Below are 26,439 nucleotides of genomic sequence, written 5' to 3'. Positions count from 1 at the left end.
TACTTGTAAATCCTTCTTGTTGCCCTTCAAATCCCTTGCTAGCTGCAACTCCAGTTGCGCTTTGGCCTTTCTGATTTCATCCTTGCATGCCCAAGCGGTGCTGTTATGCTCCTCTCCAGTCATTTTTCCAACTTTCCACTTCTTGCATGCTTCCTTTTTGTGTTAGCCCACAGAGTTCCCTGCTAAGCCAAGCTGGTCATCTGCCATTCTTGCTAGTTTTCCTGCCCATTGGGACGGTTCATTTATGTGCCCTCAGTAAGGTTTCTTTATACAGACAGTCCTCAGACTTATGACACAACTGGTTCCTGAAAGCCAAGTCTTAAGTCAAAACATTGTAACTTGGAACCCATTTTCTCATAAGAGACAATACTATAAACGGGAGATTGGTTCCTGAACCAAGGCCCGATACCCTATTTTCACCAAAAATACCCCAGATTTTTGTACTCGATCAATTATAGATGAGTAATATAGCTGCATTAATGTATTTATATTGTAAATAGCAATCATATTGATTTGGAAGGACTTCTTTGAGGTAACTTTACTGGAATTTTTTTAAAGGCTATGGTTGGACTTTTTGAAGGAGTCTTGGCTGGAGTCTTCTCAGGAGTCTTGGCTGCAGGTTTTTCTGGAGTCTTGTCTGCTTCATTTAAAGAAAGTGTCCAAGGAAGTTTGGACAGATGTTCTCCAGGGAGATGGGTGACACAGCAAACTTGTTCGCTAGCGTAGCGTTGCTTCGGATCAAGCGTTGTAAGTCTAAAGTGACATCATAAAGTTGAAACAGGGTGTCGGTTTATAAACATTTCAAGTGCAAAACATTGTAACTCAAAACGTTGTAAGTCCATGACTGCCTGTAATGCAACCAGCTCTCCTGGACTCCTTTTCCCTTCAGATTGGCCTCCCAGGGGATCCTGCCCATCAGTTCTTGAGTGAATAGAAGTCTGCTTTTCTGAAGTGTGGGTTCTTACTCTGCTGCCTGCCTGCCTCCTGAACTCAGTCATCTCATGGTTGCTGCTGCCCACTACTACATTCCCTACCAGTTCTTCTCTGTTTGTGAGCACGTGGCCAAAAAGAGCATGGCCCCTAGCTGGCCTCTGCACCACTTGTACCAGGAAGTTGTCCCCCGCCCTCTCCAAAACTTTCCTGATTTGCCTGTGTGCTGCTGTATTGCCTTCCCAACAGATGTCAGGGTGATTTGAAGTCGTCGTCGTCGTCCCCCCCCCCCGTGAGAACTGGGGCCTGTGATTGGGAAACTTTCACTAGCTGTTTGAAGAAAGCCTTACCCAGCTCCATGTCCTGGTCTGGTGGTCTGTACTAGACACCCATCACAACATCACTTTTGTTGCTCTTCCCCTCTGACCATAACCCAGAGACTTTTGACTGGCCTATCTCCAGTTTCATACTGGAACCCTGAGTAGTCATACAGCTCTTTTCTATAAAGCACAACTCCTCCTCTTCTTCCTGCCAGTCTTTATCCACTTCCCCACTTACTTCTGGGCCTTGGTCTCCATCCCCCGGTGAACCTAATGTAAAGCCCTCCTTACTAGGTCAGCAAGCCTGTCTGTGAAGATGGATCCCCGCATGATAAAGACAGGGAAGAGCCATTTCATCCTAGCCAGGCTTCTTCTTGGAATAGCTTCCTATGGTCAAAAAAGCCAAAGCTCTTATGGCAACACCATCTGCACAGCCAAGTGTTGACCTGCAAGATCTACTTGTTCCTGCCCAAGCCCTTCCCCTTGACTGGAAGGATTTAGGAGAACACTACCTGAGCTGGGGGTCCCTTCACCCTTGCACCTGGAGCCTCTCAGGGTCATCCCTGGCAATATTATGGGTGTCTACATTGAACAGCTTGGGGTAGTCAGAGGGCCAGATGAGTCTCGGTAGCCCTTTCGCGACATCTCGGATCCAGGCTCTGGGCAAGCAGCAGACCTCACAACACAATAGGTTGGGTCAGCAGATGGATACCTCCATGGCCCGCAGAAAGGGAGTCTCCAGCCACTGCCATCCATCATGTCCTCTTGGTGGCAGTGGTCTCAATTCTTCCAGCCTTGGGGATGCTTGGCCTGGCTTCTTCCACCGATGGAACATGCTCCTCCTCTGTTGCTAGGGCTCCATGTCCCTTCTTCAGGCAAACTGCTGCAGGTGGGGGTGAATATTTCTTCTTGCTTCAAGAAGTCACAAGCTGCTAATTTCCACCCTCCTTGGAGTTCATGTCCTCTTCCTTCTCTAACGTTGCCTTTGGCAGTCCTTTCTCCACTGTTGGAGCGGTATCCTCCAGCATCAGATCAATGAAGTCCTTGTGGCGTAAGATGATTCAGAGCCTCTCCACCTCCTCCTGTAGCTCTCTTGCCTTTTCCCTGAGGGATACCACCATCGCAGGCTCCCCCCACCTGGCTGTCACTGGAAGGAACCTGCAAACAGCAGACTCCTGCACCAAACCAGGACGTGGGTGGTGGAAGCCTTAAGTGTCTTGTGATTTCTGATTTGGCTTAAGACATGGTGCTTTAGCAAGCCTCATCTTTCCTCTCCCTGACAGCTAAATGAAAAAGTCATCAGAGTTCCTCTGACAAATCAAAGGCAATCTGCAACAATAAAGGAGATGATCCAGCAGACTATACTAATACAGATCTATGACTAGACGCTGCCTTTCCGGGGCATGCCTTTCAATAAAACATCCTTAGAAAGATGTAAAGACTCTAGTCCTTGTGTTCACACTAGAGATGTTTGATAATTTAGTCTCTCTCTTCTTTCATGAAAAGTAGCTTGCTGGCCAACCATCTATGGTGGTAGTTTTCAGACACATCATTTAGCAGAAGAAATTAACTGAGCTGTTCTATTTTCTTGTCACCTCTATCTGAAACAATCCCTCCTTTTTTCTCTGCCCCCCCCCCCCCCCCCCCGCTCCCCCCGCACGTTTCCCGGGTTTTTCTCCCCCCCCCCCCCCCCCCCCCCGGGGTCTCACTGGACTGTTCCATGGTCACATTAATTGCTTACTGGTTTCCAAGTGGATGTTATCTATAAACCCTTAGAAATTTGTGGGTTGCTAGCTTGCTAGACTTTCTGTTCTCTTCCCTTTCTTCCCCTCCCTTCTCCTTCCAACCCCTCCCCAGTGGAAACTGATGTAAAAGAAAGGTATGAATGTTAGGGGGAGGAAGAGGAGGCAGGGGACTAGAATTTACTTTTCTCCCTGCTCCTAGGCAAAGGTTATCGGTTTACTTCGGGCTATGTTAGAGAAGGGTCATGATAGATGAGGTTTGGGGAGATGGATACAGTGTTTATATTGCTTACTTGGGTGAAATGACAGCGCAATATCTGTTGTTTTGATAAGATCTGTCAAAAGTACCTATGACCTGGGAGAAATTCTTTAGTTTTATTTTGGTGTATATGCATTTATTATAGTTAAAGACTAATGAAGGAGTGGCATCCGAACCTGCTTCAAATTCTCCCTTCAGTTCTGGAGACTGATCTAGACCTCTTAGTTAAAGTAGGGTCCTGTTCTGTGCTTTAGGCAGCCTCGTTTGTTTGTTTTGCATTACTAATTTGCAGAGCTGCTGAAGGCCATGTCTGGGGAGTAAGATTATAGTGCCTGGCAGCAGTGCTCTTAAGGATAGCATATGGCTCTACAATGGACTGTCCTGAAGCAAAATAGTTAATGTAGCTGTGCCTGTGCATCACTTTGAGCAGACTAACTTGCCCCAGTGAGTGACAGTTAATTAGCTGGTTTGCATCTCCATATGGATACAGCTACACTGCTGTTGGTTTATGGTGCAGTTTCTGCAGAGCAGCCTGGTATCTTTAGCTGTGCATCTGCTGGGCACAGTGAGTTTGTTTTGTAGATGAAGCTTCAAACTCAAGGCATTTCTTAAGTCTACAATGAATTGTCTGAGAACTTAACTCTAAGATTTATTTCTGACTTCCATAAGAAATGTAGTACAGGTACTCCTCACTTAACGACCTATCTGTTTAACGACCGTGCGGACTTACGACCAGCTCTCCGTAGAGTCGTAGAGCTGGTCGGCAGCGCGGCAGCACAGCGTCTCAGCAGCGTGGCGTCTCAGTGTCAAGCTGAGGGGGACGTGGAGCTGAGCCCGGCACCCTCCAGCGCGGTGTCTCGGCAGCGTGGCATCTCAGCATCAAGCTGAGGGGGACGTGGAGCTGAGCCCGGCCCCCTCCAGCCGGCTCCGCGAACCCACGAGGGGGGAGAAGCAACCACCCGGAGGCCAGCGGCCAGGACTCACCGCCATGGCAAGCGCCTTCCTGTCCCCGGCTGTTTCCCTGGGGGCCGAATGCGGTCGGTAAGGGGCGGCTCCTCACTTATCGACCAATTTGCTTAACGACCGAGTCGTAGGAACGGAGCTTGGTCGTTAAGTGAGGCCTGTACTTAATCTGCAAAAACGCATCTTAATTTCTCTAATCATTTAAATGGGATTGAATGTCATCACCAAGGATCCTGTTTTTCTCTGATTTAAAAAGAAACAACCCAATTTTCAGATTTAAAACAAAAAAGTAACCCAAAATCCACATTTTTCCATGATTAAAATGAAACACCACTATTGAGTGAGAGGAGAGAGATAGTGGCGTTTCATTTTAATCATGGAAAAATGTGGATTTTGGGTTACTTCTTTTTATCTGAGAAAACCAGGATCCATGGTCATCACTATAGGGTAGAGTTAAGCTTGTTTGGGTACTTTTGTGTGTTTTTCTTTAGTATTTGAATTTGAGTGTAATTTTAATTTTAAACTCTGCCTTTCCTCAGATTATAGCGCTTGGTTTGAGAGAATGACACTATGCCTAATGCTTTTTACCAGTAATTTACTGATACCTTCTTCAACTCTTAACCTTCATCTTAGTCACTTATTGTCTGGTTTGATTCCAACGTAGCCTAATCATACTAACACGTTGTAGAGAGAGAAATTATTTAAAGTATCTTATTAAGTAAATGACAATAGAAAACCATATGCAGGACTAAGTAGGTTTTTTTAACAAGTTGTTAAAACGTTCTGCAAATGATTTGACTGAGCTTTAATTATTATTATATCCAGTAGGCATGCCTTAAAATATACTAATACCAAATGTATTGCTTTGAAGGGAATTAATATATTATGTGCTATATCTGAATTTAATATTTTTAAAAAACAATTTATTTTCTTTTAGATGTTCTTCCAAAAGCTGAGATGCATTTAAATGAAATCCGAAATACAATTTTTGCACAACTTCAACCCCAGCTGAAGTGTGAATTAGGTAAGAGTGTGTGTGTGTGTGTGTGTGTGACTTCAGTTTGTTCCAGCTTTCTGAGTGCAAACCTTGCTGATATGTCAGCACTTAAAATAAATCTCACGAGTGGATACAAACAGCGTACCAGTGTAATTTGGTTAGGTCAAGAACACCACTCACAGTAGTTAGTTCTTTTCTTTTTCTCCCTTCCCCTCCCTCTTTTTTTTCCTTCTGTCTCTGTTCCATTCTCTTCTGTAGTACCTATATGCTCAGGTCTAATGAAGTGACCCTTCTGGTGCATGCTTTTCTTCTCTTTTGTAAAAAAGGCAGGAAAAAATTGCTTGACAAAGGGAAAGCTCATTCTGAGTTTAAAGAGAATACTTTCCAGGACTTTGAATTATGTATTTAGGTCAGGGGTTGGATCTAGCCCACAGCTGCAAGGCTTTGCCTGAACCTGTGCTACTACCACTTCTCCCCACCCTCCCAGCTCCAATCCAGTATGAGCTAGGTAGCTTTGGCAGCAGTAAGGGTGAAGGGGGCTTTTTCTGTGCCCACACTGGGGTGAGGAAGCAAAAAGCACCTGCACTGCTGTTCCTTCTAGCCCTCGCCCTGTCCAGCTGTTACTTTTTGGGATCCACTGCTTTAGCAAAGCAAAATAATGTATGGTGACTGCTACATCATCCTTCCATTAGTTGTGTATGGTCCTCCTTAACTGTATAGAACACTTGATAAATAATGCCCATTAAATGGTTCCATAGAAACAGCAGAAGTTGACAGCATTTTCCTTCACTTTGTCCTTTGACCTAGCCCATGGAAAGTACTTGTAGCATTTTGGCTTAAATTAGCAAATTGTTATCATTTGTATACTTTTATTATTTTCCCATAAAATGGAAAATGAAATTAATAGTTAGGACTGATGTCACTATTACTATAGTGTAACATCAATATTAGCCTCAAAAGCTTCTGCAAATATTAGTTTTCATGTAGTCTACTGATCTGTTCGTTGTGTTGTGTGCTCCCCTCCTGGTTAACTACAGCTGTAGTCTTGCTGCTAATGATGGCTTTGAGTCCTTTACTATAGGAATGAGAATATTGCTTTGTGAGTGCTCACAGAAGAATTGTCCTTGCTTTCTGATGTCCTGAGGACTGGTTGTGAACATTTAGTGACTGTTTTTCTTTTTTTTCTTTGAAGGTAAAGAGGAAAGTCCGGTCTTTGCATTACCTCTGCTTCTAGAAAAGGATCCTGAAGTTAAGAAACTCTTTCTTCATACGTTTTCATGGAAATTTGAATGTTTACTTTGTGGCTACAAACAGCAGGACAGGTAAGGGTTTTTATTCAGGTAATATTCATTTATCTGTGTTTATTTTTCAGTCTACACTTGATACTTTACCAACACTTTGTACACAATAGTTTGCATGTGGTGACAGGGGAAAAAATATGATGGTGAAGTCTTGTACTTTGTATTTCCAAAAGTTTTGTACACCTGCTGTGTAGTGTCAAGATTTATGATGTAGTAGTTTTGACTAGGAGAGATGTAAAAGATAAGTGGAGCAGGTTGTCAGCTGCTTACTTAGTTGTGCACTTAATGGTCAAATTGTAGCTGCTCTCCATGAATAGCAGGCCCGTCAAAACAAATAGGTATGCCTTATGCTGTTGAGTAGAAATGAGTTTCTGTATTTATTTGAACTATATGACATTTGAAAAAATAAATCTGTGATGTTTATTCACTTGGAAAAATGTGAAAGTATCCTTTGCTGAGCAGGGATTTAAAATCTTAAATGTTAGACATAACTCTTAATTGCTATTTAGATGATTGGAGGTAGTATATGCTTAATGTAATGTGTTAAGATGTCCTTAACTATTATGCACTTGGTAAAAAAACAGGATGGAGAATTTTTTTAAAGCCTTAGTTAATTTAAATGTGATTATTAAATAAAATATTTTAAAGTAGCTAACCAATTTAGCAGCAGATTTGTGTTTCATTTTCTTGTGCCACGTAAGCATTATTTGTTGATGCTGATCAGATTATCAAGCCAAATTCTGTTCATATTTCTATGCTACTTATGTGAACTTCAGTAGTATTTGCCATACAAGCCAGCACTGAATGTGGCCTATTTATTATGCTGTGTAACACTGCTTCCTTTGCCCTATCTTCTCTGGTAAAATGTAATGCATTGTCTTTTCAGAATTTCAAGTAAGTATCTTATCTCATCTTTTCTTCTTTTTTTTTTTTTTCCTCCTGTTCAGCTGTAGGAAGATGCTAACAACGTTTACAAATATAATACCTGAGTGGCACCCACTTAATGCTGTTCATATTGGTCCATGTAATAAATGTCAGGATAAATCTCAAAGGAGAGAGATGATTTTGGAAAAGTAAGTCTGAATTGCCTGAAATCTTGACCTTAAAATGGATGAAGTGTTACCTGTACATTTTAGATCTAAACATGTCTCATAATTTTGTAATTTTTTTAAGCCAGGCATATTAAGTGGTACTTATGCTTAAGTTTCTAGTAAACATCTAGTTACCCAGCTTTGATAGTCTTTCATAGATTTCATAGACATTAGGGCTGGAAGGGACCTCGGAAGATCATCGAGTCCAGCCCCCTGCCCAAAGGGCAGGAAGCCAGCTGGGGTCACAGGATCCCAGCAAGATAAGCATCCAGTTTGCTCTTGAAGGTGTTCAATGTAGGCGCTTGAACCACCTCCGGTGGCAGGCTGTTCCAGACCTTGGGGGCTCGGACAGTAAAGAAATTCTTCTTTATGTCCAGCCTGAAATGGTCTTGTAGTAGTTTATGACCATTCGACCTAGTCATCATCCCTTGGGGTGCTCTGGTGAACAAACGTTCCCCCAGATACTGGTGGTCACCCCTGATCAACTTATAGGTGGCCATCAGATCACCCCTGAGCCTGCGCTTTTCCAGGCTAAAGAGCCCCAGGGCTCTCAGCCTGTCATCATAGGGTCTGCTTCCCTGACCTCTGATCATGCGCGTGGCTCTTCTCTGGACTCTCTTAAGCTTCTCCACATCCTTTTTCTTAAAATTCTCATTTACTATGTAAAGATTTTAATGCACAGTATATTTTTATTATTCACATAGAAAGGACACACACAACTTCTAATATTCTGAATAGAATTGAGCCAAATAATACTGTATTTACTTGAATACAAGATGAAATTTTTCTCTCCCAATTGGCATGGGAGGAAAAGACCCTTATGTTATTGCATACAAGAAAATCTCATTAAATACACTGTCTATTATTAAACTGCTGCCAAAAGCACCATGTGCTCAGCAGTAGAAACCAACTGTGAAGTTGATTAAATGTAGCCAACACTGAGCATAACTTTAAAACACATGGCCCAGTTAGTTAGGGTGATATACTGATGGGATCCTACCACAAGGACAGGTTAGTGCAGGGGTGGGCAAAATACAGCCCGGGGGTCAGATCTGGCCTGTGAGGCCATTCTATCTGGCCCACAGGGCCCCTAAAAAATTTAGAAAATTAATATTTATTTGCCTGTGGTTCCTGTCAAAAATGACAGGAACCAAGGGCAGTAGGACCCAGGGGAAGCTGGGCAGGCTCCCACAACAGCAAGGCCTGCCTGGCCCCACCCCTGCAGCTAGAAGCCTCAGCAGGGACTTCTGGCCTGGGACCACATGGCTGCCCTGGCTGGAACTGCAGGTAAGGGGAAAGTGGGGGAGGGCAAGGGAGGATCCCAGGCAGCCTGGGGAAAAGCTGGGGGGGGTTGCCCCTCCCCCACCCCATGTCCAGTGCCCTGTATTGCAGTCACTTGCAGCCGACGTGGGGCTGCCTGTGCCTGCTCTGGACAGTGCCATGCGGGCTGCAAGTGGCTGCATCAGGGAGCACCGGCCACAGGGTGGGGGAGGATCCGCTTTTCCCCTCCCCTGCGCTTAGCTTTTCCCCAGGCTCCATCCCTGCTCCTCCCTGGTGCGGAGGAAAACTGCCCCTCCCCAGCCCCGTGCCTGCGTTCACTGCTGCAGCCGCTTACAGCCCATGCAGTGCTGTCCAGAGCAGGCACCGGCAGCCCCAGGAAGGCTGCGAGCGGCTGCGGGGGGGGCGAGGGGCCGCCTTGCCCCCGTGCTCCACATGAGTTTGTAACCTGGCCCCGCTGCCAGCCTGGGCCCCGTGGTGGCTCTGGGCTCACCCACTGGGGCTGTGCATGGCAACAGCAGCTGTGGCCCCTGCACTTGCCATGCCGGGCAGTGTTTGCTACTGTTGCCTCTCTGCTGCCCAGCATGTGAGCTCTGGACGGGCAGCAGCAGCAAACGCTGCCCGGTGTGGCAAGTGGGGGGGGCAGCAGGTGCTGCTGCCACGCACAGTCCCGATGGGCAAGCCCAGAGCCATCACGGGGCACAGGCTGGCAGCGGGGTCCGGGTTACAAGCTGGTGCTGTGCCCAGCGCTCTGCGCTGCATCTGCTCGCATCCCGCATGGGGCTGCCTGTACCTGCTCCAGACAGCCCCGCATGGGCTGCGAGCAGCTGCAGCAGGGAGTGCTGGCCATGGGGTGAGTAAGGGGCTGCTTTTCCTTGCACTCCACACCAGCTTCTTCCCTGCCGGTGAGCAGGCGGTTGGGGCTGTGCACTGCATACCATGGGGCTGGGGGGCACTGGGAGTGAGCAGGTGCGGGAGCCAGTGGGAGCACGGGGCCCACACCGGTGTGACCCATAGCAGGGTGGCAGGAGCACGGGGTCCCAGCCAGCAGGGGCTCTATGGAGCCAGGCCAGCTCCCCCCTCTCCCTGCTGGTGCAGCCCAGCCCAGCTTCACAGGCCCCTGCCAGCCTGCACCCTGCTATGGGCCCCACTGGTGCTAGCCCTGGGACATTGGTCCCAAGATGGTGACCAGGGGGCGGGGAACCTGTCAAAGGGCAGGGCTACCCACATGGCCCTCAACAGGCTGCTAAAACTGGGTAAGCGGCCCTCCGCCCGAAATAATTGCGTGCCCCTGGGTTAGTGCCACCTACCTGCATAAGAGATGTACACTAGTGCCCCCTCATCAATCCCATTTTTTAAAGTCAGGGTAAGCCATGATATTGCATACAGTTCCCCCAGAATCCCTCTGTCATGTCCTCTATTAGCCTGGTACATATGATTAATGTGGCTCTGCTATCCACAAGATGAAGCTGACCAGGTTGCCTTGTCTGAACGTTGGAGCATCCCAGGGCTTGTGACAAGAATACCTGGTTCCAGTCCTGAGTCAGGGGCCAATTAACACATGGATCCTTTGTGGGAGGTATCTGGAGTATACACATGTACTGAGCAAGGCTAAGCTGTGGGGTCACTGGGTAGGGTGGGGGCCACACTAATAATTTGTGCCAGGATAAGTGAGTATGCAGTGTTGTGGCTCACCATGGCTTGAAATGCTGTTAACTTTTGTGGGGCCCAGCCCAGTGAACTATATGGTAAATCATGAGCTTTATGTCTTTGGACTAATACCATGCATAGGTTATAGTAGATAAAAGTAGGTGCCAAAGTGCTGCTCAAAAGTGTTTATGAAATACCTATGCTAAAACTTGCAGCAGTTTAAAAAAAAAAAAAAAAAAAAAGGGGGTAACATGCATCAATTCTGGATGAACTAATTCTGTGATTACTATATGTGAATTGCTACAGCTGTGTTTTAATTTCAAAGTTAATATTTTCAAATTTGCTCCTCACTTCCATGTGGTCAGGGGACAGCAAGATGTAACAGTAAGGGAAGAAGGGAGGAGCTGCCAGGGGGGGGGAAAGTTGGGAGGAAGCAGAGGGCTATGTGACCCCCCCCTCCCCCCACAGATTTATTTTCCCTGCTCTAGCAGTGGGCTAAGGACAAATTCAAGTCAGACCTCCAATAATTAGAGTCTGTACCTGGAAAATGTGTAACACCTACTTTTTCCATATATAGAATTTAATTATTGGAGGGTCATCTTATATTCAGGGTCGTTTTCTCTTCAAGTAAATACAGCTAACACTGAGGGTAGAAATGGACTCTATACTTTCTGTTGCGCCACAAATGCTCAAATTTTTGGCCACAATGAATAGTAAATGGTAAGAAGACAGTGGTAAGTTGTGCTGCTTTAGTGCAGCTGATGCCTGTTTGTTTATGGTGGGAGAGCATGGGCACCCAAAGCTGCCCACACTCTCCACCTGCCCTGGGCAGGGGCTCCACATGCTTGAGGGGCCTGGTTCTCTGTACCTTGGGAATTCCCAGGTAGGATTCAGCCCTTCAAGCCTTGGCAGTGCCTGCTTGCCTGCCTGCCTGCCTGCCTTGCTTTCCCTGCTTAGCTAGATGTGTCCCTAGAATCTCCAGGGCAGGTCTGGGTTAAGTGGGGAAATTTAGGGATTCACCCCAAGGTGGAGTGCATCGATTTCCTGTTTGCAGAGACACGCCTCATGGCCAAGTGCAGCCAGTGATCAGTCAGTTGGGGGAATCCATCTGCAGGGGATTTACCTAGCTTTTCCCCCTCCAGGGTTGCAGGAGGGCACTACGAAAATCCACTGCAGGGAATTTCCACACTTTCCAGCAATACATTGCTAAGTTGGGGGTTTTGCTCTGCTTGCAGATGTGCTCCCCATGTTGAGGAGCGGCACCCGGCAGTGTCTATATAGATGTCCATTTCCAGCCTGAGCATTTTTCCTCCCCCTTCCCCACCAGCAGCCTTTGGGGGTTGATGAGTAGAACTACAATCTTATCTATGTTTTTGGTATGAACTGGACTTGTTAGCTATCCTTTGCTGACATTCATTTCAGCAGAGCTGTCCTTGTTGCAAAGCAAAATGTTGTTTTTCCCCCCCTCCTCTTCCTCCCCCTCCCTGGAACCAGTGCTTCCATAAGCCCCCAAAGACTCTTGTATCTGGTAGCACAATCTGAGATTTCTACACAGGAGTAGAATGATGATCTGGTGAGCTATGGATCATCTATAAATTAATTGTTTGTTTGTGATTTCATTAATAGCTTGAACCAGTGTTTTGTTCTAATAAAACGTATTGTCTCTTTATCAGGATACCTTCAGTATTTATGCTACATTTTGTAGAAGGCTTGCCACACAACAACCTGAAACATTACTCGTTTCAATTTGAAGGAGATTTCTATGAAATAACAGTTGTTGTTCAGTATCAAAACAACCAAAAACACTTTGTGACCTGGGTTTTGAATCCTGATGGTAAATACTATAATTTTTTCTTATAACGTATAGAGCTGCCTTGTTTTACCAGTTTGGTGGGTTATTGAAATAATGATTGACATTCTATTCTAGACAAAAAAATTAAAAGGCGTTCTTGTCTGTAAACCTAAAAATTAACCATGTAAATAGGTTTAAGAATTATTTATGCATTTCTTTCTTTTCAAATTCTGATTTGATGTACTGATCCAGTAAATTGCTACCAGTGGAAAAAGTGAAAAGTTACCCTGTAACTCTGGTAAAAATAATTTTGGCAGACCTGACCAATTCTTTTGGGTGCTATTTATCAAGTATGTGCATGTCTTGATTGGAAAAAACAAGTTCCCCTCAGACTTAAAGCGCTGGCAGCAGCTTCTTCCTCTTGATTCTGCCATTCTTTCTTGAATGCAGCTCCTACAGTTACTAGCTTGTTAGTGAGTAACAGCTTACAGCCCAAAATTCACAGGGTGGGGGTTGGGAGGAATAGCTTATCCAGCCTCATGGATGGGAGGACAAAAGAGAAGGGATAATGATCTTACCAGAGCATTGGGATTAAAGTTGTATATTTAAATTGCCTGATTACATGAACAAATAACATGATGGGAAACATTCATTTAAGAAAACCAATTGTTTGTTGTGTCGCATTGTTTCTCCCATTGTTTTTTAATTAAAGACTTACATATGTTTTGCAGTATTTGAACTCAGTCAGCCATCATGAGGGGGTTAGCTTATGAATATTATCAGTTTGCCCCTTAAGTTTCTCCTGTTGGTGAGTTAGTGTGAAAAATTCCACAAAATAACAGAGAAAGATTGTGAAATATCCAGATGTGCTTAGACAGGAAATTGATACCTCGTCAAGAGAAAGAAGTGGCTTTGCTTCTTGACCAAATTATGATCTAGGAATTTAATTCTGCTCCTGGAAGTGGCCTGTTTGTAGTGGAAGTCTCCAGTTTTCCTTTGGTACAGATCAGTTTTATTCTCTCTGGTATAGGTGTTAGTAGTATCACATAGTGGGAAGGCACTAAAAGTTAATACTCTTGTCACTCAAACAAATCTGAGAACCCAGTTTTTATTGGTAGTTGTACTGAGCCTTTCACTTAGTCACTCTTTATTTTTCAGAAACTTGGCTTGAATGTGATGACTTAAAAGGTCCATATTGTAATAGATGCGAGAGATTTGAGGTTCCTCCTTCAGAGATTCATATTGTCATCTGGGAAAGGAAAACATCCCAAGTGCCAAATAAGCGACATCCACATAAGTTGAGTCCTCAGTTCCAAAGTAAAGAAACTGAAGAGCTTTCTCCCCATGATGAACAATCAGATTCTTCATCGTTGCATTGTGATGATCATAATGCTGTAGACAAAATACCAACAATTCATGGCAATGATGGCAGTGTAACTGCTCCAGCTACTACAGAACAGAATTTAGCCAGGACTGAAAAGAAATTGCTTCATGGCTTAGAACATTTGGCAGATGATGATATTATAACTCTGACGCTTGTAGAAGTACAAGTTGATTCTGAAGGTAACCCCCTGGAGAATGAACAGATGGTGAAAAATAACCTAGTTCTTGAAACGGGCACAAAGCAGCAGCTGGAATCATCTTGTTTACCCAAAGCTCCATGTACGGGAGACGTCACTGGAGGTAATCAGACTCCAAATACGTGCACATCATCTGAAAATGCCAGTGCTTGCTTACCCATAGGAGAATTGAACCCAGCAAACATTATACCTGCTGTACATACAAACCATGGTAGTTCCTCACCAGAGCCATCACATTTTCAGTGGGCAGAGGCTGAAGCAAATCCAGTTAACACAGAGAATGATATTAGGTTAAATTCAGCAGTATTAAAAAACAAGGAGCCATCATTAATGGAGAACATTACACAGATATTGTCTAATATGACAAACTCCCATAAAATTGTAGAAGACTCTGAGGTTGCAGCTGTGTCTTCTCTGGAGAATTCCTCCAAGGCTTTATGTAAAAATAATAAAAAATCATTTGTAGGAAGTTGGGTAAAGAAGTTACTAAGCAAGAATGCTACTTTTATGCCCTCAAGTGCCTCACCTCATTATAATAAGAAAAGTTCTAAACATCCCAGTTCATTAAAAGTTACCGATTTGAACTTGCCTATTAAGGGGGCAAGTAATTTTGGTGGCTTCCAAAGTAAAGGAACAAGCAAAACAGTTGACTTGCACTTGCCTAATAAGGAAGCTAGTAACTTCAGTGGTTTCCAGGACAAAGATGCAAGCAAAACAGTTGAGACTCCTAAATCCACTCTTCCTCATGATAGAAAGTTTCCTTCGTTAGCTGTCAACAGTCCTCCTTCAGGTACTTGTCTTCCTGTAGCAAACTTTGTAAGTAATGAAGGTACAACTTTGAATAAGCTTGGAAGCTCACTGAGTATTTTGAATAAAATGATTCAACCCAGCTTCAATTCCAGGCATGATCACAGTAGAAATGAGAATCATACATCTGTTGAGACAGTTAAAGAATCAGATGCTGACAAAGCCTGTAGACTTCGTCTAAAACTCCTTAAAAAACTTAATGCTAAAAAAAAGAAGCTGGCTTCACTTGACAAGCTGGTAAAAGCTCAGATGAACAGTGGAAACCCTCCATATACAGATGGAAAAGACCATTCACAATTTGGATCACAAAATGAAAGTGAACCACTACAGAACTTTTTAAGGGAATTGCAATATCATATTGATGTTGCAGATAATGAATCTGTATATAGTACAAGCTCCAATATGTCACTCTGCAGTAGCCAGAGTAATACTGATGTTTTAGCAGAATTATTGTCTCCTTCAACTGTTGCTTCGTTAGAGGTTTCAAAGGATGAAGAGGAGTGTAGGTATTTGGAAATGGTGGATAATAATATTGCAACACAAATATCTAGTGAGAAAATCAATAGCATGTGTGTGTCGGTGTCAAGTGAGGACCAAAATTATTACTGTCCTGTAAAAGATAGTAAATATGAAGATCATATAACCTCACTAATGAGCAAATCCTGCTCAAAAAAGCTTTCCTTTGGCCCCATAAAGGAGGATATATTTGAAGACCTGCTCACCACTTCAATGCTAAACTCAATAACTGGTGACATAGATTTACCTCATTTTGATGAAAGTCTGCTTGAACCTTGTTGAATTATTGTTTGGTTTCTTGAGTGTTCAGAATTGTGTGTATATTTTTCAAACAAAGCACTACTAAATTATATTTTCAAAGTGGTTAATTTGCACACTGGTTGTACTTGAACTGTTAACATTTGAAGTATTTGCTGCTTAAACTTCATTATGGCAAGCAAATATAATTTTTATCTGTGGTTTATATTTCTGAAGGAGTTGAGATTGTTTACATTCATTAAAAGCCTTTGTGGCTCTTGATTTTTTTTTTTTTTTTTTTTCCCTTATTACCTTTTACATGGTAAATTGATCTTTTTTTTTTTTTTTTGGTCCAGAAACATAAAACCTTCAATTTTCTTGACAATACAAGGCATAAATATATAATGAAAAATCAATCCAGTCGTTGGGGGGGGGGGGGGGGGTTGGGGTTTTGTTTTGTTTTGTTTTGTTTTGTTTTAACAAATTTTTCAGGTTTTATTAAATTGTACATCCTGAGACACTTGTGAACAGACATGTTGGCATGCTTTTATACAAAGCTGAATTACCATGATGTAACAGTACTGGGGTGTTACTATCTGAGAAGATTCTCTGTTCTTCTCACAATTTGTTTTGGCCTTGTTCCTGCGGTAAATGCCAACTGGGTTCAGGGAAGGAGTGATGTGAAGGCAAAGATTTCTCCATGTAAGGTAATACAAGTATATCCTAGAGCTTATCTCTGAGTAAATCAAAGTATTTCTGAAAACCATGTGCAAGTATAGTGCGTAAGATTTTGGTTCTGAATTCAAAGATAATGTAATGTGCAGCATCAAATTTACCTTTTTATTTTAATTAAATTAAATTCATCACTACACACCCAACTAGTAAAATAGGTATTTTAGAGGAGGTATATATAATTTTTTTTTTTTTAATTAGGAATTTAGAGAACTCAGTCTCTAACTTGTGCACATTTTCCTTTTGAGAAAATGGGAAGGAAAAAGTTGGGAAGGACAATTGGTACCAATGGGAGAAGATGAAGGAAGAAAGGGAAAATAGTTTAATCTTGGTGCACATAGATTTGTATATAGGGTTTCACTAATGATGCTTGTATAATTTGTTCCACACAGCTGTGGCTATTCTAGTCCTGTATTAGATCAACTGTATGCTGTAGGATGGGTGGGGAAAACATCTTAAAACATTGTATTCTCAGGAATGGGATTTTTTTTTACATCAGTGCCACTTCAGTGGTACTCTCAAGAATTTTTAAATCCTGAAATTGCGGGATTTAAATTTCAGGGCCCCTGATCCATAGTGTTTTAAAACCATAAATGATCATTCACTTCAGTCTCACCGCCTGCCTTTTTGCAGCCCAGTTAACTGCATTTAGCTAGGCATGTCTTCCAGAAGGACACCAGTCTTGACTTGGGACTCCTCAAGGCATGACACTTCAATTGTTTTTCTTCTGTTAATTTTTTTTAAGTTGCATTGTCAGTGGACAGTAACATGAGTACTGTACATCATAATTTTCAAAAGCTGGTCTTGCACATTTCTTATATGAATATGACTCCTGTTTTTTGTTTTGTTTTTTTTAAGTAAAAAAAAAATCTCTCACCAGAAATTATCTTTGTCCAATCCATCCTGTGGTGGCAACTACTAGGGTATGAAAGTACCCTATACTCCTGTAACTGTTTCCATTATGGCAATGAGCTTTTCTTGATATGAAGCACTTCCATACTACTGAAACTGGATCCACATTAGATGGCTTATACTATATAATATATTCTTATAATCAGTGGAGAACAGGTTTTTTTGTGTGTAGTTGGGTCCTGAAAGTGTAAGTGAAACGAGCAAGATTGCTTATTGGACTATATTGTCACTTTTTATGACTTATGCTTTTGCTGCATATAAGCCTGATTTCTCTTCCTCCCTCCCCCTGAAATATCATTCCTTAATCTATTTTTTTCACATCAGAAATATGGAGAAGAAACTGAAAATCCTGGTATATTTTAGCCTTTTCCATGGGTAAAAGGTCATTATTCTCCTACTTCCTTACTGACAAGTTGGCTGGTGGGTTTTTGTTTTGGATAGCTAAGAATGAATGTGATAGTACTGTTGAAGGAGAGCTGAAATGAAGATGCTTTATGCTGTGAAGTTAGTGGCCATTTATATTTCAGAAGCCAGGAGTTCCATATTCTAGTTCTCACAACCCACCCCATGTTCCTCAAGGAACAAAGTAACTATTATCACAAGCTGTGCCCACAAAAACAGAAGTGGCTTTGGATAGTTTGGACAAGTTCCATGCAGCATTTCAGAAATTAGGCCTTGAACTGACTCTTAAACTACATTTCTCTAACAATTGTGTATCAGACTGGGACACCAAGAAAAAGGAACTTGTATTAAGAATTTTTACAAAGGACTTGAGCTTTTCTTTGATTGTAAAGGTTCTCTGTAATGTGCTGCACTGGAAAAGCAAAGTGGAGTGGAGTGTTATAAAGGCATTGTCTGCATTCAAGTTATTAAAAATGATTATTGACTAGAGTGATTGACTGATCTGTAAAATTGTGGTTTCTTAAAAACACAGCAACTAATTTACAACAAAGTTTGCGACTGTATACAGAATGTGGGAAAGAATTACAGAGTACAGGAGCAGAGGCTTATGGCTGGGCAGTTTCACACCCTAGGTCAGGGGTGGGCAAAATCTGGCCCACGGGCCAAGTCGGGCTCACCAAGTGATCTTTATCCTGCCTGTGGCAGGTCTGTCAGCCCCACCTCGTCCAGGCACAGGCAGCAAGCCTAGGCTGTGGCACATGTAGCCAGTCCTGCTCTCCCCAGGCATATGGAGCAGTGTGCTGGCTGAACTCCACTTCCTGGAGCCCTAGAAGCAATGGCTCCTGCTGTCTGCTGCCACTAGTATCTCTGCCACTGTCAGACCTGGCCTGCCCACCCTGCACCCACCACTGGGGGCACTGGACTGGGCAGGATTTCTGTGGAGACAGGCTGGGACCCAAATAGGCAGTACATGCTTGGCAGGCAGATAAGATGGGGCCGTGGGTGGGTGGGGAGCAACATCTGGGACTTGGGCAGGCAGGTGGAGTCATGTCCAGGATCATGGGGCGGTGACAGCACAGGGCCTAGACCTGGGCCAGAGCCATGATCTGCTATCCACACATCCCTGTGATAGTGATGGTTCTGTGGGCAGAGGCGTACCAGGAGTGGATCATGACTCTGCCCTGGGCTCCAGCCTTGTGCTGTCATGACCCCTGCCCACCCTTCCTGCCCCCAAATGCAACTCCCTGCCCACTGACAGCCCCATTCCATCCACCCATCCAAGCATGCTGTTCCTGTGGGAGTCCTGGGCCAGTTTCCATGGAGAGGTGGTGACAGCATGGGGCTGGGCCCTGGGGCAGCGCTGTTTAGGGAGTTTTGGTGAGGTGTGGGGAGCAGGAGTGCTGACCCTGCCTACAACAGCTCACCAAAACTCCCTGCAGACAAGCAAAGCTCCCAGCTGTAACTCTGAACGTTTTCCACAAAGTGTTCCGAGTTCCACTGTTACCCCAGACAGGCGAATGTGGCCAATAGGTCAGATTCAGCTTACCAGGGTGGTCTGTCCAGCCCACAGAGCCCCATAAAAAAATAATTATCTGCCCCTGGGTGCCTGTCAAAGATGACAATGTACCAGCGGCAGCAGGACCCAGGGAAAGCTGGTGGCAAGCCCCAGCCTCTGCAGCAGCCTCTGCCTGGCCCAGCCCTGCTGTCCTGCCCCACCCTCAGTCCTCAACTGCAGAAGCAGCTGCCTAGCAGAGGCTTTTGGCCTGGCAATCCTGGGGCTGTTCCCTGCCCTCATGCAAGTCAGCTAAGACAGGGAGGAAGAGGATCAACAGCCATCGCCCCAGTCCTGGGGCTGGGCCAGCTCCTGCTGCATCTTGCGATCTGGTGATGCAGGAGCAGCTGGTGAGGGTGGTGGGGAAAAGCGGCAGTGGCAGGTGGGAAGGTAGGGAAATGGTAGTTGCAGTGGCCTCAGGCAGGGGCAAGTGGCAGCAAGCTGAAGCACAAGGCCTGTGCCAGTTCCCCGGGGGCCCAGTGTGGGGCAGCAGGAGTGCAGGGCATGGGCTGGCAGGGGCTCTATGAAGCTGGGCTGGGCTGTGCCAGCAGGGAAAGGGGCAATTGGGCCCCTGCCGGCCCTGGCCCTGGGGTACTAGCACGGGACCTGTGACCATGTCCAACTGAGCTCCCGTCCACTGCCATTCACCCTCCCCACCTGCCACTGCTGCAACCACCATTTCCCTGTTTTGCCACCTGCTGCTGCCCCAGCCCCTGCAATTCCTGGCTGGCTCAGTGTGGTGGCAGCCAGGCCAGCCCAGGCCAGCTCTTGCTACATTCTGTGGACCCAGCCTTGCTGCTGGGGATCACATGGTGCAAGGAGCACCCAGTGGGGTGGTCGGGGTGGGAAAGTGATGGTGGTGAACAGGAAGGTAGGGAAGCAGCAGGAGAAGGGTGGTGGGGGTGGGGGGTGAGAAGTGGCCAAAACCAGGCAGGCAGCAGCATGGGGCCTGTGTTGGTGCCCCAGGGCCAGGGGAAGCAGGAGCACTAGTAGGGGCTCCACCTGCCACTGGCCCTGAGCACCCTGAGGTCTCAGCCTGGTGCTGCCGCTGATGGCAGGGGCTGTGTGCACCCGCACCCCCCATGCACACCCCTTCACCCCAGACACCCTCCCCTTCCACACATGCCACAGCCCACCCCAGCCACACTCATAGCCCCCCACAAACCCCATAGCCACCCACACTTCACATATCCACACCTCCCCACATGCTCCACCACCCCACATACACACCCCTACACCCCCAAAACTGCATATACACCCACAACCCCCATACCCATCTAACTTCCCCCATACCCCACCTACACACATCCCCACGTATCCACAGCCCCCCACAAACCTAAACCCACCCACCCATACTCCTCACTCCCCCCACAATATACAAGAATAAGACTTCATTTTAAGCTATTCTACAATCATCTCTATGTGCACTACACAAACACAAGTAAATCAGGACAAAAATATTTTTTGAAATCAAATTAATGAATGTTGTAGGCGATGTTTGATTTTTAGAATATAATTTGGTAAACCCCCTTGCCAAAAGGAGTACTTCCAGGGACAAGGGCAGGGACTTATGGCGGCAAAGGTCCAAGGTTAGGGGCAGGGCCTCTGGTCCCAAGATGGTGACCAGGGGGTGGGGCTACCCATGTGGCCCTCAACAGCTTGCTCTCCAGCCGAAATAATTGCCTGCCCCTGCCCCAGGCCAAACAGAAGTTCACTGTTGGTTCTAGCTGTGGGTTGGGAGTCTGCAGCCAGGTTCCCATAGCAAGGGCCAGTATCCTCTGCTAGTGCTTGTGGTTTTCAGAATGGGTGGGGGGAAAGGCAGCATAGGGAGCTCATTCATGGGGCTCCCCAGCCAGTGCTGAGGGGTGGGGTTGGTGAATTGGAGCTCCCCCACCTTGGGGGAGCGCTGAAACCCCACAGACTGAACTCCCTCTGCTCCCTTTCCTCCCTCCAGTTCTCAAAGCTGACAGGCTGGGAGCTTGGCAGACCTAAGTTACAGAAGATGCTACGTTTTGATACATCTTCATCTGATACCTCATGCAATGAGGGGTCAGATTTTCACCTGATCAGCCATTTTTTAACCTGTCTGCAGCTGTGCACTTGTCTGGTCACAGCTATAAACTGCTTTCTACGGCCAGATCAGGTGAAAATTGTCACTTCTGTCTGCGCCCTAAGTGGCCCTTCAGCCCAAATAATTGACCACCTCTGCCCTTTATAGTGGTACAAAGGGGTACCGCTGCAACCAAGATGCTGGTGGCAGCTGGATCAGAAGTATTGGATTGCTCTTTCTTTGCTCCCCTCCTGATGTTGCTGCCTGGGACTGGTGCCCAGGTTGGCACACCTCCTGCCAAAAGTTAGGCTACTATTCAAGTGAAAATAATAGAGAAAATTAAGTTAGAAATATGAAACTAAATATTAGGATAAAGTGTAAGTTCCTGGACTCTTCAACCTAAACTGCTTAGTACACTGATCAGTGATTTCAGAGAATAATCCTTGGACTGTCAGGAATGGTCAGATTGACCTAATAAATCGGATTTCTGATTAGTGTGAGCATTTCATCCCAACAAGATTCTCCCCAAACCGGTGAAAATAGAACTAAGATTGCGGGGAGGAAAGAACCAGTACCCCCTGCAAAACACCTTTGAGTCCAGTAGTCATTACACTCCTTTCTTTTCCTGTTATTTTTACAGGAAACAAAGAATCCTTGTTTCCTACAGTAGGGAGCCCTGTGACAAGATACTTTTCCACATCCACAAGACAAATTAGGTGTAGATCAACTATTTTTAAAAAGAATAGTTGTCTTTTCTACATAAGAATTAATGTACATTTAAAAAACACCAGGTTTTGTGCATTTGTGAAGGGACTGTGCTCCAATTCTGATATTACCCAAACCCCAACATTTGGGCAAAAGGCATGGCAGGGTAGCACCTTGGGGACTAATAAGTTTAGAGAGACATAAGCTTTCACAGGTGACACAGACTAGGAGGGACCTTCTAGATCATGAAATCCAGTTCCTGCAGTCACAAGCAACCACATGTAATCTCTTTTATAAACTAATTAGGTTCCATTTTAAAGCTACTTGGGAGTATTTGGGTTGGAAAGAAAAAAAGGGAAGGCTCTTTTAGAGCCTCACTGAGTTAGTGGCTAGAAACCTGATTTTCCAGCCTCAGTTTATGCATGGCTGGGTCTTATACCCATGTGTTCTTTGCCAGTGCCAGCATTGTTTTATTAGTTTAATAGCTCTTCTCCCACCTAGTTAATCTCACTCATACCTTGAAAGAAAGAATTTGTATCCTCTATCAGTCTTTGTTTTGCTGGATAAGTATCTTAATTCTTGCTTCCATAGGCAATTGCTTGTGCCCCGAAAAGCTCAGGGAGTTACCAATACAGCTCCATAAGCATACAAGGTGTTTTAAGAATGGGTTTCCTCGTTGCAAGAAGTTGCAATCCAAGTTTAGAGATAAAAGTCAACACACAGAAAAGGAAAGAGAAGATATGGTCAATAAGATTCTAAGGTTACTGAAGGAGGCATCTGTGTTCTTTCATAAAAGATTAAATGCAGTGAGACGCCAGATACTGCAGCTGGGGAAGGGACAGGGGAGACACAGCCACAGTGCAAACACACCTTTCAGCTGTGCTTATGCTCCAGCCAAGGAGCAGAGGGCTGGAAAAAGTGCTGGGGATGTTGGTGTATCTGTCTGGTCCCAGCACAGGTGCAGAAAAAATCACCTTCCCTGTTGACACTGTCAAAGCCATCCAATTCACACTAGACTAGAACCAGGCTGTTGTAGCCTGCTGCTTGAAAAGTTGCTTGTCCTTGCCATAGTGGGGTTTTGAGAGAGACGAGTATCCATTTCCAACTTAACGTCTAAGAAGAATGGGGGAAGGAGTGTGGAATCAGAAAAAAAATAAATGCCTTAAACTTTGATCATACGAGTTATAAGATGACATAACCGCTTTGTGGGGAATTGCTGGCTCTGTATAGTAGAACAGATAAGGGAACGTGTTTGTTCTTTGTAACTCCTCTGCAACTGCTTCACTCACCGTGGCCTTGAAGATAGCAGAAAAAAAGTATGTACAACTGATTTCCAGGTGCAAGAAGGGAGTGTTATTTCTTGCTTTGTGAACTAACCTTGTCTCCCCCATAATTCCCATCCTGATAACAGCCAAGCAGTAATAAGCTAGTGTTTGTAGCTGCTTTTTCTAGCAAACTCCACTATATGATCACGTGAGTTGTAAGTGACTGTTAAAAAGTATACAAGCCTCCTGATTTTGCTCTTGGGGGGGAAACCCCTTCCAAGTGCTTGGGAAATCCATGTCACTTTGGAGTCCCCCCTACAGCTGTAGTTTCATTTGAATAAAAGCTTCTGCTGACCTGACCCAAAAGTATGCTGCGTGTGTTTCCACGACAGGAGCCAAAGTGCATATATGTACTAGCCAATGGCAAGCCCTGGTAGTACTTTGGTAAAGCACAGGATTGTAGAGATTTTGTTAGAAAAGCTGGTAATTATGCAATTGGGAGCATTATGCTCTCAATATTTGGGTTAGTAATTCTATATATATTAACTCTCCCTAACTGCACCTTTACAGTTCAGCACAGTAATTTCCCCTTCTGTATGATTTCCATGTTAAATTATATTTGTTGGGAAGCTTCTGGGGGGACAGTTGGATACTTGTGATACTTGGTTGAAAAGGAGCAGATAGAGTGAATGAAAGGTGTGGTTCTGGTATCATGTAAGCAACTGGAGTTCTTGGTATAGGATGCCTCTTCTGACTATAGACCAACTTTGTGGCCAGAGTTTTTAATTCTTGGTTTCCCATCATCATGTCTTAACAGCAATTACCTTTCCCTTTGTTCCCAAATTCAGTATCAACTGCTACACCACACAGTGCTTGGGTTAATCAGGTGAATATCTGTTAAGAGAATCAGTACTGCAATAGTCTATGGTGACAGTGAAAGTGTCATCATTAGCCTTCAGAGTCAAAGGCCATTGTTGCCAATTGTGCAGCTTTTAACTCCAAACTGGAGTTAAACTTGGCTTTTGTCCAAACTGCCAGGTAACTCAGATTATCATCACTTCAGTTCATGCTCATTTCTACTTCTGAAGATTATCTTCCTAGATAAGAGCTAAGATTTGAGCTTAGACCACCAGGGAACAAGGCAAATAAAAAAAAATACAAGTATCTACTTTCATAATGTATCTATGACACATATTACCCTGTACATCAGGCTCCCTCATTACCAGAGATCCTGATTTTTTCTGATAAAAACAAAAAATCCCTAATTTTCGGATTACAAAAAGTAATCCAAAACCCACATTTTGCCGTGATTAAAATTAAATGCTACTATATATATGTGTGTGTATATATAGTGGCATATATAGTGGCATTCAGATATATGTCTAATGACAGAAAAATGTAGATTTTTGGGTTACTTTTTGTAATCCGAAAATTGGGGATTTTTTTTATCAGAGTAAACCAGGATCCGTGCTTATTACAGTTGAAATTTCTAGCCCATTTTGTTATATAGTAGTGCTCAGCCTTGCAGATCTGAAGGCTGGATGAGTGGCACCAAGCCAGATCCAGGTGCCATCCAGTATGCCAACCTGGCGTCACACACCAGATCAAGTTGTGGACTGACCCAGCACATGATGCCATGTCATCTTGGCCACAGGACTTCCCATTGGTCTACAGGTTTGGTGGCCGGGCTTGCGCCAGATGGCTTGGCCTCAGGGGGCCGGATTTGGCTTATGGGCTGGAGGTTGAGCACCACTGGTCTAATGGACTAACTCTAGAGAATCGTGGAAAAAAAATCCCAGACACAGACTGTAGCTTCATGTGGTTTTGAAAGCATGTGCTCTGCTCTTTCAGTCTCAAACATATAAAAAGACATGTAAAAACTATAAGGAACAGTTGTGATCATTGGCAATCCCTCATGTCTTCAGTGTGTTCCTATAGCATTTCCTCCGGCCACTGCGAGATCTCAGGCCATTACTAAACTTGGAGTAGAGCTTGTTTTGGGAGTCAAGAGTCAGACATCTGCACACAATGTCCAGTCCGGTGAAGGTTGTGCTTGGGGATCATTGACTCAATACTGGTAACATTGTTTTCCGCAAGGATGCTGGTGTTTGTGTAGCAATCTTCCCATTTGATGTGGAGGATTTTCTGGAGGCATCTTTAATGGTACCTCTCCAGGTTCTTGTGATGATGATGATGATGATAGGTAACCCATTTTCACATCTGTGGAGGAGAGTGAGGATGATGACTGCATTGTAGACCTGGATTTTGGTATTGTGGTGTCTTTCTGGAAACTGTAAAGCCATGCTGAAGCAATTTCCCAAAAGAGGTGCTTGTGCACTGAATCTCCTCAACAGTGTTAACTCTTTGAGAGAGGTAGCCAGAAGGTAGAGGAAGTGCTCCAGGGTCTTTCTCTCAAGTTTTTTGTTTGTTGTTTTTGTTTTTGTGGGGGGGGGGGCACCTTCATGGCCTGGGGTTGGGCTGATAGAGCTTAGTCTCGTGGTTGAAAAGGGCCCAAAGCTCAGGAGGCTTCTCTGAAAAGATCCCGCGCGGGCTGGAGCTTTTCCTCAGCTGTGTCTTCTTACCTGAGGTCATACATGGAGAAGGTCATCTGTCCTTATGGAAACCAAGCAAGCTAGTTACAGCCCTGTCAGGTTACTATAGCCTGCATCGAGGCTCCACCTTGCTGAGGGGTCAGCACTGAACTGCCTCCGGGTGTGGGCTCACGGGACCTTGCACATGAAGGATTTCACTGCAGCGCACGGGGGTGCGCGGCGGGCGGCAGTGCTTGGCCACCAGCTGTGGGGCAGCACCTTGGTGTCAGGCTGTGCGCGTCTCCGCCCTGAATGACACGCAGACGGAGCGAAAGGTCACAGAAGCCACCGCAGGCGGCTGCACGCTCCCTCCTCCTCGCCGCGTGCCCAAAAGGGAGTCGCACAGAAAAGAACAGCACCGCGTGTTTCCACCCGGTTTCAAACCGGGGACCTTTCTCATGTTAGGCGAACGTGATAACCACTACACTACGGAAACCAGCTTGCCTTTGTTTCTCCGTCAGCGCTGATGTCTGTATCTCCGAGGCTGATTGGTTACTTGGTGCGTGAGGCACAGCTCATTTCCTCCCGCCCTTCCGCACAGGGCTTAAAGGGGCCGCGCACTCCACCGGGCTCAGAGCACCCGCCAGGAGCTGCACCGCGCTGCGCACAGCCTCGCCTTTAAAAAGCGCGGGGGGGAAAAAAGGCCTCGCGGTAGAGAAGGCAGGCAGGGAAGCAAAAGTGCACTCGTCCCTGGGTGGGCTCGAACCACCAACCTTTCGGTTAACAGCCGAACGCGCTAACCGATTGCGCCACAGAGACGCGGCTGC

The 26,439-nt window shown here is 45.1% G+C and overlaps 1 protein-coding gene and 2 non-coding genes across 4 annotated transcripts in view; 1 reads left to right on the top strand and 2 right to left on the bottom strand.

The window, feature by feature from the left end:
• Positions 1–17,725, top strand: part of USPL1 (ubiquitin specific peptidase like 1) — a 38,089-nt gene extending 20,364 nt beyond the window's left edge. For both annotated transcript variants that reach the window (XM_025213631.1, XM_025213630.1), the window contains 5 exons: positions 5,152–5,238; positions 6,404–6,533; positions 7,460–7,585; positions 12,205–12,365; positions 13,482–17,725. In XM_025213631.1, coding sequence (XP_025069416.1) covers positions 5,152–5,238; positions 6,404–6,533; positions 7,460–7,585; positions 12,205–12,365; positions 13,482–15,508 — 2,531 coding nt within the window. In that variant the 3' untranslated portion in view covers positions 15,509–17,725. The remainder of the gene's footprint in view (positions 1–5,151; positions 5,239–6,403; positions 6,534–7,459; positions 7,586–12,204; positions 12,366–13,481) is intronic.
• Positions 17,726–26,035: 8,310 nt separating this feature from the next.
• TRNAV-AAC lies at positions 26,036–26,108 on the bottom strand. Its single transcript has one exon. It is a non-coding gene; the product is annotated as a tRNA-Val (tRNA).
• A 249-nt stretch (positions 26,109–26,357) lies between these two features.
• Positions 26,358–26,431, bottom strand: TRNAN-GUU. Its single transcript has one exon. It is a non-coding gene; the product is annotated as a tRNA-Asn (tRNA).
• Positions 26,432–26,439: the final 8 nt, after the last annotated feature.

Source organism: Alligator sinensis, unplaced genomic scaffold (genome assembly GCF_000455745.1).
Source record: "Alligator sinensis unplaced genomic scaffold, ASM45574v1 scaffold406_2, whole genome shotgun sequence".
In the NCBI taxonomy this organism is placed as follows: domain Eukaryota; kingdom Metazoa; phylum Chordata; order Crocodylia; family Alligatoridae; genus Alligator; species Alligator sinensis.
Note: the sequence above shows the minus strand (reverse complement) of the source record. Positions and strands in the feature narration are given on the sequence as shown.